Raw genomic sequence first — 11565 nt, forward strand, 5'->3', positions numbered from 1 at the left:
TTTTTTTCAATTTTTTTTTTTTTTTTTTTTTTTTTTTTTATCAATTTTTTTTTTTTCCTGACGATCTTTGTTTTTTTTTATTTAAAAAAAATACAAACAAAAAAAATTGATCATGTTTTTTTTTTTTTTTTTGTGTGCATGACCAACTTCGTATTCTTCATTTAACTAGTCCTTTTATTTTCCATAAAGGTTAATAAAGCCTTTTATTAACCAACAACTCCGTGAGGTGTATTATTAAATATCAATAATGCATTTTTTATCATTTCACCAACAGGTGTATCTTTTTCTTCATATATGATCTTAAGTATATAATTAAGACTATTATGAAATCTTTCATTAATACCATTCCTTTGAGGATAACGAGTATTTGTATGGTACAATTTTATTTGTAATTATCCTGTAACCCATTTCTGAAGTTCTTAACTCATTTAAATAGAAGCACGATCTATAATAATACTACCGGGAAATCCAAATATAGGAATTTAGATGTTTGTAATCATAGAAATTGTATAGATAGTAGTTCATTACTTTCTAATGACACTATTTAACATAAACAGTGAATAGTGATTTATAGCCTTCTGAATATAGTAATTTTCTTCTTTACACGTTTTGAATCCGATGATATATAATGAGACCATATAAAATATATTAGATTTTAATAATTACTGGTTATTAGGCTAAATCATCTTATTATACATTACCTGATAAACTAAACAATTCGTGATATATTCCTCAATATATCGAATAATAATTATCCAGCAAAATTTTTGTTGAATTTTCTTTAAAGTTTTATTGACTCTTGGTTAATAAAAGGCTTCATTAAACTTTTTGGAAAATAAAAGGACTAGTTAAATGAAGTATACGAAGTTGGTCATGCATACACACACAAAAATAAAAAAATGATGATTTTTTTTTGTTTGTACTTTTTAAAAAGAAAGTACAAAGACTGTCAGGAAAAAAATATTTGATAAAAAAAATGTAAAAATAATCAGGAAAAAAATTGATTAAAAAAAATCAATTTTCTTAAAATATTTGTTACTAAAAAAATATATGAATAAAAAAAAAAAAAAAAAAAAGAAATTTTTTTTTTTTTTTAGTGAGGAATTAAAGGAAATATTTTGGATGATGTATTTTGTAAAAAAAAATTTTATACATATAACAATAAAATTTTCATATAATTAATATTTATATAATTTATTTTGTTTTTGTTAATAATTGTTTATGTTTTGCTAATTCAACGGCAATATATATTAATTACTGAACGAAGTAGCGCACATAGTTAAGAGTTACTCGTTCAAAGCAAATAAAAATATATACAAATATACAAAAATCGTAGAGACATCTCTACATGCACTTCATTAATTGGTTTGTTCAGTACTATAGTAAAGTCCCCGAATACCCAGTTAATAAATAAACTCTACAGCATCCAGTAAATTTACTACGAAAGAAATACATTAAATAAGTTTTATATCTTCCTTGTATATATAACTATTCTATTTTATAGTGAGTAGATAAGTTATTTATTCATACTACATCTATTGGAATATTATTTTTCTCTTACAATATCAATCATATCTTGATAAGATGAAATAACACAAAAACTTTCATAATCCTCCAATGACTTAATGCAAAATAAAATTATATAGTTAAGATTAGTGTCATTATTTATTGATTTGATTCTCCAACAATCGTGACATTTTTGAATTATCTGAATCCGTTAAAATTCTAAATTAAATTCTAAAAATATTAATTTCCACCATATAATTTTCTAGTGTTAATAAAATCTATTCCTATAAGGCCTCTGCAATAAGTTTTAATCAATACCATAAAAACATTAATATAATAATCAAACATTTCAAAAGTTATAACTATTGAAAATAATTTTTTTTATATTGTACCTTATTTTCGCGAAATGTCACTAAGTTTTCATAATGCATAGTGAACATATTTAGCCTTACCTATATTGTTTATATTGGTTAATACATTGCTCTATAAACAATACTATTGACCTTTTTTGTATAATATTTACACGAATAAATAGAATAAAAACTTTTTATTTTGTGCATGCTAATTCGCAAGGACAATCTGCTATCATAAATGTCTGCTCTAAAATAGTTATTCAAAAAGTATGTAAACAAAAAATATATGTATATGTTTAATTGCACTTAAAGTGAGTACACTTAAAAAAAAAATAAATAAATAATAATATTTTTTTTATGTGGGTATTTACAATTAAAAAAAAATATATATTATGATTATATTTTTTCTATTACAAAAATAAAAATGTAATCTTTAAAAAAAAATTAGATTTTTTTTTTTTTTTGGGAGGATAATGTGAAGACTACTATAGAATGTATATTTTTATTTTAAACTAGAATGTAGTATTAAGAAAATTATATTTTGGAGTGTTGCTTATATCAAAAAAAATATAATTAACTAATAAGTTATATTTAATGTTTATTAATAAAAATAAATAATTTATATTAAAATTAAGTAGAGTTTACACTACATTTTTCTTATTAATTTATTTGGTTGACACGAGAAAAGTATTTTAACAGCCATTAATAAATTAGAGCTATAAATAATTTCTTTTCCTTAGGAATATTATCTTATTTATAATAATTATAATAATTTTAATACTTCATAAACTGTTATATGGATAATTTACGTTTGTAAATCTGCAATACACACACTATTCAAATTATTTTAATATCATGTAATATCTATGTTAAATGTAAGAAACTTTTATATCTTACATATTTTTACTTGTAAGAACAACTTTTACATATAATATTAAAAAAACATAAATCATAAAAAATACACTTTTATTAAATTTATGATTATTTCTTAGAGAAAAATTAGTGTTAAAATATTAAAAATGATAGTATTTATACACAACACTTTTTATTAATAATACATCAAAGATTCTAACAAATTAAATTTAAAAAATAAAAATTCTTATTAAAATTTTCCATTATTATTTACAGTGATGTCTTATGAAATTTAAACATTTAAGAAAAGAGTTATATTAGAAAGGGACAATTGTTGAATTCATTTATACTATATAAATGAGTTATCTAAATTTCGTAAGTAAAATGAAAAATAAAAAATTATTCTATAAACATTTATAACTAAAAATAAAAAAGAAAATAAATACATCGTAATAATAATCCACACGTATCAAATAAATATATAAAGGCAGAAAAAAAAAAAAAATATATATTTTTTATATTTAATTAGAAGATTATAATAATATATATGCAAAAAGTTATTTTATAATTCTGCTTTATCTTTATTTATTGATATATTTTAAATCACGATAAAAATGCATTCTTTTCAATTTTATAAGAAAAAATCTATTATATTTAATTAAAGATATATTTTTACATTCAGTAAATAATATTTATATTAAATTTGAAACTGATAAGTATTGCTCGTAAAAAAGTAAATTTATAAAAATATATTTTTAGAATAAATGAAGTAAATTTGTCAAAAAATAGAACTTTCTTTAAAAAATATTCTTTACTTTAAATATGTGATTAAAAAAATAGTATTTTTTTTTTTTTTTTTTTAAATTGTAATTAATTTATTTGACTTTTAAATGTGCTATTTATAAGATTTGTTATTATAATTTCTTAAAAATAAATACCTATCTTCACTTTTTCTTTTGAATTTAAGTACTTAATAAATTTTTTTTATTTTTTTTCAAATAGTTGAAAAAGTAATTTTTTTTAAAAAATAGTTATAACAAAAAATAAATATATACATATATTGTATAAATAATTATCAATAATAAAAATAAAAAAAAAAGAATTAAGATAAAAAAAAGTATATTAGAAAAATCAAAAAAGTTATATTTAAAAGAAAAATATACACAAACAAAAATTAGTTTTATATTAAGTGAAAAATTGTCACAAATGTAGTATACTGTATGAAAAATACATGCGTATAAAAATTTTTAATTTATAGAGTTTTTTTTTTTTTTTTTTTGATGGAGATATATCTCTATAATATACGAAGATTTATATTTATAAATCATAATATACCGTATATAAAATAATTTAAAGTTCGATCTAATTCACAGAGAGTAGTAATTTAGAAAATAAAAATTAAAAAAATCCTTTAACATTAAACGTATATGATTTGTATTTTTTATATGCATTAAATTAAAAATATTTTATTTTTTTACATAATTTAAAGATAAATAAAATTTTAATATAATATTTTTAAAATAACTTTATCCGATTTATTATATTTTTCATTTATTTGTAAATTAACATTCTTATTTTATTTTTTAAAAATTTAAAAATATTTTTCCTATCTAAAGTAACCATAATATGATATGTAATAATAGAAAATTAGAAATTACATTTCTTATATGAGAATAATTTTCTATTTTAAAAATTTAAGAAATTAATACAAGTTATAATATTATCTAAATTAATATTACAAATCCATAATTTAGTATTATTGAAAATTGAAACAATTTTACATCTGAATTAACAACTTTCACTTCAATATTATTCTATAAATATATTAATATGAAAACATTAACTTTTTATTTAAAAGTTACTACATTCCTTCTTTTAATTTGGATGCATCAATGTTTTTATAACGTAAGTTAAAATTTTTACAAAAAATATACATATATATATATATTTTAATTCTAATTATTTTTAATATTCTATTTGATTTACTATTCCAAAAATAAAAAACATTCTTTTAAAAATTTTTATTTAATTCATAGTGTGATTCCTATAAAACTTTGATTGATAAAAATATATTGCAAAAAAAAAATGAGTTGAAATATGAAAGAGTTTTAGCAGAGGGTAACATATCAGGAAAAAAGCAAACATACACTAAAGAATGCATAGAAGAAAGTCCATTAGGTAATAAAGAAAAAAAATGTGAAAATCCGGTTCAATACAAGGATCCGTACGATCAATGGAATGAGGTCATTATTCCAAAATATTGGGAGAGATTTGATAAAGAAACAAGTGGAATGGACTCTAAATGGAAAGAAAAAAAATGGAATGTTGAATTTAATAAAATTTCATCTACGAAGGTTAATGATCTATATTTAATTCCTCGTCGATGTGATATTCCAGATGAAGAAAAAAACAAAAAAATTGAAAGTATTATGAAAGAACTTGACTCAGATTTTGAGATATTTTTACGTGAATGTAAGAAAGAGATGACAGATAATAAAACAGCATCCGAATCTAAGAAAGAGATGACAGACAATAAAACAGCATACGAATTTAAGAAAGAGATGACAGACAATAAAACAGAATCCGAATCTAAGAAAGACATGACAGATAATAAAACAGAATCCGAATCTAACAAAGAGATGAGAGAAAATAAAGCAGAATCCGAATCTAAGAAAGATAAGATAAAAAAAATAATAAATTCTATGAAATTTGATTTAATGAAATATGTAATTTTTCATAGGATTGAAAATATTTACCCTGATAAAAAATAATGATTTAACAGAGAATATAGGATTATTCATGCACAAGATCTAGTTAAAAAAAAGAAAAGTTAATATTTTGTCTAAATTTTTTTTATAGAGATATATTTTATTTTTTAAAAAAAAAAAATTATATGAGAAAAATTTTTTAGAAAGAAAAAATTTCATGTGAATATTTTTTAATTTTTAAGAATAAAATTTTCGTTAAGTGTTATTAATATAATTAAAATTTTTTTTTTATTTTTAAGAATTTTTATTATTTTTAAAAGCAGTGAACTTAAATTACTGAAAACTATTTATAAAAAGCAATAAATATTTTGTACTTAAAAATTAATAATTAATGAGAATATATGTTTTTAATAAGAATACATAATTTTTATCAAAGTAAATTTACAGTGAACTGTATTATTGCGGTTTATTTGTTTATATCATTAAAATTAGATTTTAAATCAATTTAATTATTAGAGAAAACTCCATATTCTCTTTAATAATTTGTTTTTCATTACTCTAGAAAATTCATTTAACGATAATTTAATAAATTAAAAATGTAATTTATGGAAAGTAAATAAATCAGGTAGTAAACGTAGAGGATAAGATAAAAAAAAAAAGTTGGATGCAGAACTATTACCAGCTTACCTACATAACAAAAAAAGGACACAAAAAGGAAAAAAAAAAAAGTCTTTATTGAGAATTATTAGAGTTAAAGATTTGTTAATAAAAGGAATTATTAGCGTTTTTGAGAAAAAAATTAATAGCTGTATGGAAAATAAACAGACATGAAAGTACTAGATAAATGAAGAAAAAAAGAATTGAATAGTGTGAAAAAAATATTCAAGTTATTAGAAAATAGAAGAAAACTTGATAAGAAGTTTTTTCGTGGAAAATTTTTATCTTTGAATTTTAAAGAGAAAATTTAATATTAACAATAATAAAATTTTCGTGTTTGCAGTATTGTATAACTTATTTTGTGTTTTGTTATTTATATTTTATAATTTGCAAGAAGTGATTTTGAATTGTTAAATATTAATCATAACATTATAAGTAAAATATATGTAATTTAAAACTATAATTAATAAAGATTTAAATTTTTAATAAAAATAGGAATTTTTATTAAAATAATTAAATCCCTCTTAAAAACAATAAATGCTCAATGAAGGAGACCATATACATTTCAATGGTTTATATTATTAAAAACATATTTAAATTCATTTAAATTGTAGAAAAAACTCTATATGCTCGTTGTTAATCCTTTTCTTCAATACTCTAGCAAAGTAATGAATAAAAAATTAATAAAACATTAATTACATTTATTTTACTTATATTATGATTTATATTTAACAATTCAAATTTATTGCTCTCAAATTAACAAGCATAAATAATTGATAAAATTCAAATTAAATTACGCAAGTACTACAAAACACAAAAATTATATTATAGTTAACATAAAATTTTCTTATATAAATTTAAACAAAAATACACCACAATAAACTTTCTTAGTCAATAACTTTTTCTTCTATTTTTCGACAACTAAATTCCTTTTAAAAAAAGAAAAATTTTTTTTTTTTGTGCATTTAAATTACAAAAATAAAAAAAACCATTAACTAATTTTTTTCTTTTTTTTTTACTTAGCAATTTCATGTTAGTTAATAAAATGTATTATTAATCTTTTTGAGAATAAGCGGTAATAGTTGTGTGGAAAATATATAGTGTACATGCAAATTCTTGATGCAAAAAAAAAAAAAAAAAAAAAAATTTTATTTTTTTTTTTTGGAAAGAGAAGGGATTTATTGAGGGAGAAATATATTTTACAAAAGATAATAATGTGTTTATAAAAGAGTTTAATTTGCATAATATTTATATTTTGAATTTGTGAGAGAATATTTTATACATTTTATAATAAAATTTTCACGTAATTAATATTCATATAATTTATATGCATTTTTATTAATTGTTTATGTTTGTTAATTCAACAGCAATATATTAAAATTACTGAACGTAACTCATAACAAAGAAATGAATAATTTACACTTAATTAATAGTCAATATTCAATAAGGATTTAAATTTTTAATAAAAATAGGGATTTTTATTAAAGTAAATAAATGCTTATTGAAATTAAAGAATACTGAAGGAAGTAGAGCACATAATAAAGAATCGCTTGTTCAAAACATATTAAAAATATATATAAATATACAAAAATCGTAGAGGCATCTCTACATGCTCTTTATTAATTGGTTTGTTCAGTTCTATAGTAAAGTCCACGAACACCCAGTTAATAAACCAATAGCTAATCCTTTTTATTACCAAAAAGGTTAATGAAGCCTTTTATGAACCAAATGCTGAACAAAGTAAATAACATAATTAAGGATCACTCGATCAAAGTATTTAAAAATATATATAAATACGTTAAATCGTAGAGGAAACTCTACATGTTCTTTATTAATTTGTTTTTTTAATACTCTAGCAAAGTCACCAACCATCCAACTAATAAATCAGCATGTTCGAATGCTGCGAAAAGGTGAACACATAAATGCGTACACTTAAAAAGAAAAACTACTCTCTCTAAAAGTAAATATAAGAAAAAAAAATATAGATATATTTTATTATATTTTTTTTTTGTTGTAACACTAACGTGGAAAAAAAAAATAATTTATTTTCTTTTTACAATAATTTTTTTACTATTTTTTTTTTTAAAAAATAATCATTATCTTAAAAAAAAATTATTTTTTTTTTAATGGAGATGATCTAGAATATTTTTTTTTGGAAGATTAAAAATACAATGTAAAAACGTGATATGCATGGCATATTGGGTAAATTAATAACATTAGTAATTAAATAACTCAATTATTATTTTATATTAATTAATGAAAGTGAATAATTTGTATTATATTTTAATTAAAAAAAAATAAAATAAGTAAATTTTTCTCTATGCTTCTTTATTATTTTGTTTTTTAATATTACTAAAGTCATTGAACGAGCAATTAATAATCAGGTAATAAATAGAATAATTAATAAAGAAAATGTATAACGTTCTCTACTAATTTAATGAATTTAAATGTAATTTAGATACTATAAACCTGTAAACAGTAAATTATGTAACTTATTGAGAATTTATTTTCTTTAATAAAAATTTTATTATTTTTATTATGAACATAAATTTTCATTAAACATTTATTTTTAAGTACTGTATATTCAAATATAACTTTTAATGAATAATTTTCATTTATTCAAGTTTTCTTTTTCTTAAAGGAGCAAAAAAAAATATAAATTATATTAATATCACTAACAGGAAAAATTTTACTCTCAAAAATATAATATATTCTCATAAATATATTTCTTCCTAAAAATATTTTTTCTTTTAATTATTTTATTTTTCTTCTTTAAAGAAAATAAAATATAATTCTATAAAAAAATGTAAAGAAAAATATTGATTTTTTTTACCTAGCACTTGTCCATGGCTTATTATGTATTTTCTTTTCATATATTAATTTTTATTTTAATAAAGTTTAACGAAGTCTATTTTTATCCAATTTTCTAGTTTTTAATTTTTTATTTCTTTTTTTTATTTTATTTTTTTCTTGTTATTTATATTTACATAAAAATTTTTCATAATATAAATATAGATTTTTTGAAATTCTATCAATTAATTTTTTCCTTTTTCCATTTGTATTACGATACTAATGAGTCAATTATACTTCTGGTAATACATTTGACCATGAAATATTATTTCTATAAGTATTCAATATTTTATCTCTACATTTATTTCTCATTTCATTTTCTTTTTTTAAAAAAACTTCTATTTCAAAGTCTGATTTAATATTAGCGTTATAACATGTAAAATATATATCCATTAAATGAAACAATTCATGAAGTATCATCTCCTCTTCACCAGATGGATAATGTTCTACACGTTTTTTAATATAATATGATTTTTCTTCTGATATATCATCCTCTGCTAACATTCTTTCGTGTTTTAACCCAATTCTTGTTTGTAATGTATCTCTATTAATCAAAGACTTACTGGAATCATACTATGGGATTAAATAAAAATTGTTTAAAATTTTTTTTCAATTGTTATAGTAATAAACTGAGTAAAATTTTTAAAATGATTAGAAATAAAATATATTTATATGTGTTTTTTTTATATGAATTTTATCTTACCTTGTAAAAAGAAGGGAATATCCAAATTAAAAGAAGAAATGTAAAAATTTTTAAATATAAAGTAAATGTTTTCATTTTAATACTATTATAATTTAATATTAAAGTTAGAGATATTAATCCAGTTACAAAATTGCTTCTATCTTTACTAATGATAAGTTAGAGATTTGTAATATTGCTTTAGGTATTATTGTGACTTTTGTAAATTTTATAAATTTTTAAGGTGAAAAATTATTCGTTTATATGAAATGTAATTCTTAATTTTTCATAATTATACATAATATTACATTTACATTATGTAAGATTAAAACTATTAACTTTTCAAAAAATAAAATAAATAAGAACGTATATTTATAAGTTAAAGAAAAAAATTTTAAAATATGTAAAGTTATTTTAAAAATATTTCATTAAAATTATATTCATCCTTAAAGTAGATAAAAAAATTATTTAATGTTAATTTGAAATAAATTAAAATTATAAATGTTATATATTTAATGTTAATTTTTTTTTATTTTTTTTTTTTGTTTAACTATTAGTTTTTTTTCTGTGAATCACGTTAAACTTTAAATTATTTTATATATGGTATTTGTTATTTATAGATATAAATTTAGATATATTAGATATATTATAATTCCATCAAAAAAAAAAAAAAAAAAACTATAAGTTAAAAATTTTTCTATGCATGTATTTTTCATACAGTGTACTATATTTGTAGTCATTTTTAATTATATATGAAACTAATTTTTAATTGTGCATGTTTTTGCTTTAAATGTAACTATTTTAATTTTTCTTTTATATTTTTTTTATCTTTATGTTTTCTTTTTATATTTGTTATTAATATATGTTTATATAATATATATATATATAGTTATTTTTTAAAAAAGTTTTCTTTTTCAATTACTTCTCACAAAAAAAAAAAAAAAAATTATGAAATGAACAAATTCAAAAGAAAAAGTGAAAATATATCTATTTTGAAGAAATTATAATAATATATCATATAAAAAAGCACTCTAAATTAATTACATTTTAAAAAAAAAAAAAACTATTTTTTTTAATCATATGTATGCATTAAAAAGCATGTTTCAAAAATGATTGCTTATATTTTAGAAAATTTACTATTTAAATTAATCTAAAAACTGTGAAGAAAATTCTTTTCTTTATTAAACATATTGTAAAAATATATATTTATAAAATTTCTTTATTTATAACTAATAATCATAAGAACAAACATTAAATTTAATAAAAATGTTACTTATTATATTAACTAAAACGATGTATCTTTAATTAAATATAATGAATTTTTTCCTAGAAAATACAAGGATATATATTTTCATTATGATACAAAATGTATCAATAAATAAATATAAAACAGAATTATAACATATCTTTTTGCATGTGCATTATCATTATTTTCTAATTAAATGTGAAAAGAAATGTTATGTGCCTTTTTTTTTTAGCCTTTTTATACATAATCGATAACTTATTATTATTGAGAAGGTATTTATTTTATTTTTTATATTGTTATATTTTAGTTATAAACATTTTTATTGCTATTCTTTTATTTTTCCTTATCTTTCTTATAAAATCTAAGTAACTCAATTATTGGACTATAAATAATATTATCGACCTATTTTAAAATATATTTAGATAAATATAGAAAAACCATTTTTAATTGTATATGTTATATTGCAAGGAAAATAGGCACACATGAAAGCATAAAGAAAGTAAGTACCTAAAAAAAAAAAAATACTATCACTAAAAGTAAATACGTTTAATAAAAACAGTTGCTCAAAAATTAATGCATCTAAAAAAAAAAAATCCTTGCTCTAAAAAGGAACAAGATATGAAAAAAATATTTATATATTTTATTATTTTATCTTTTTATAAAAAATTAAGAATATATTATCAAATGTGACATACATGAGATATAGTGTAAACT

The 11565-nt window shown here is 18.6% G+C and overlaps 2 protein-coding genes across 2 annotated transcripts, besides 4 other annotated features; one reads left to right on the forward strand and one right to left on the reverse strand.

Moving 5' to 3' along the window:
- Nucleotides 1-215: 215 nt before the first annotated feature.
- Nucleotides 216-799: a repeat region.
- Nucleotides 800-1414: 615 nt separating this feature from the next.
- Nucleotides 1415-1990: a repeat region.
- Nucleotides 1991-4541: 2551 nt separating this feature from the next.
- On the forward strand, nt 4542-5482 carry PGAL8A_00041400 (fam-g protein; the record flags this gene model as incomplete). Its single annotated transcript, XM_028674429.1, has 2 exons — nt 4542-4616; nt 4748-5482. The coding sequence occupies 2 exons, from the start codon at nt 4542-4544 to the stop codon at nt 5480-5482; spliced, it is 810 nt and encodes a 269-aa protein (XP_028530782.1).
- An 884-nt stretch (nt 5483-6366) lies between these two features.
- Nucleotides 6367-6767: a repeat region.
- Nucleotides 6768-7336: 569 nt separating this feature from the next.
- Nucleotides 7337-7753: a repeat region.
- A 1404-nt stretch (nt 7754-9157) lies between these two features.
- Nucleotides 9158-9704, reverse strand: PGAL8A_00041500 (fam-g protein; the record flags this gene model as incomplete). Its single annotated transcript, XM_028674430.1, has 2 exons — nt 9158-9499; nt 9630-9704. 2 exons carry the CDS (start codon nt 9702-9704, stop codon nt 9158-9160), a joined length of 417 nt encoding a protein of 138 aa, XP_028530783.1.
- Between the last annotated feature and the right edge of the window lie 1861 nt (nt 9705-11565).

Source organism: Plasmodium gallinaceum (assembly GCF_900005855.1).
Source record: "Plasmodium gallinaceum strain 8A genome assembly, contig: PGAL8A_v1_32, whole genome shotgun sequence".
NCBI classification, from domain to species: Eukaryota; Apicomplexa; class Aconoidasida; order Haemosporida; family Plasmodiidae; genus Plasmodium; species Plasmodium gallinaceum.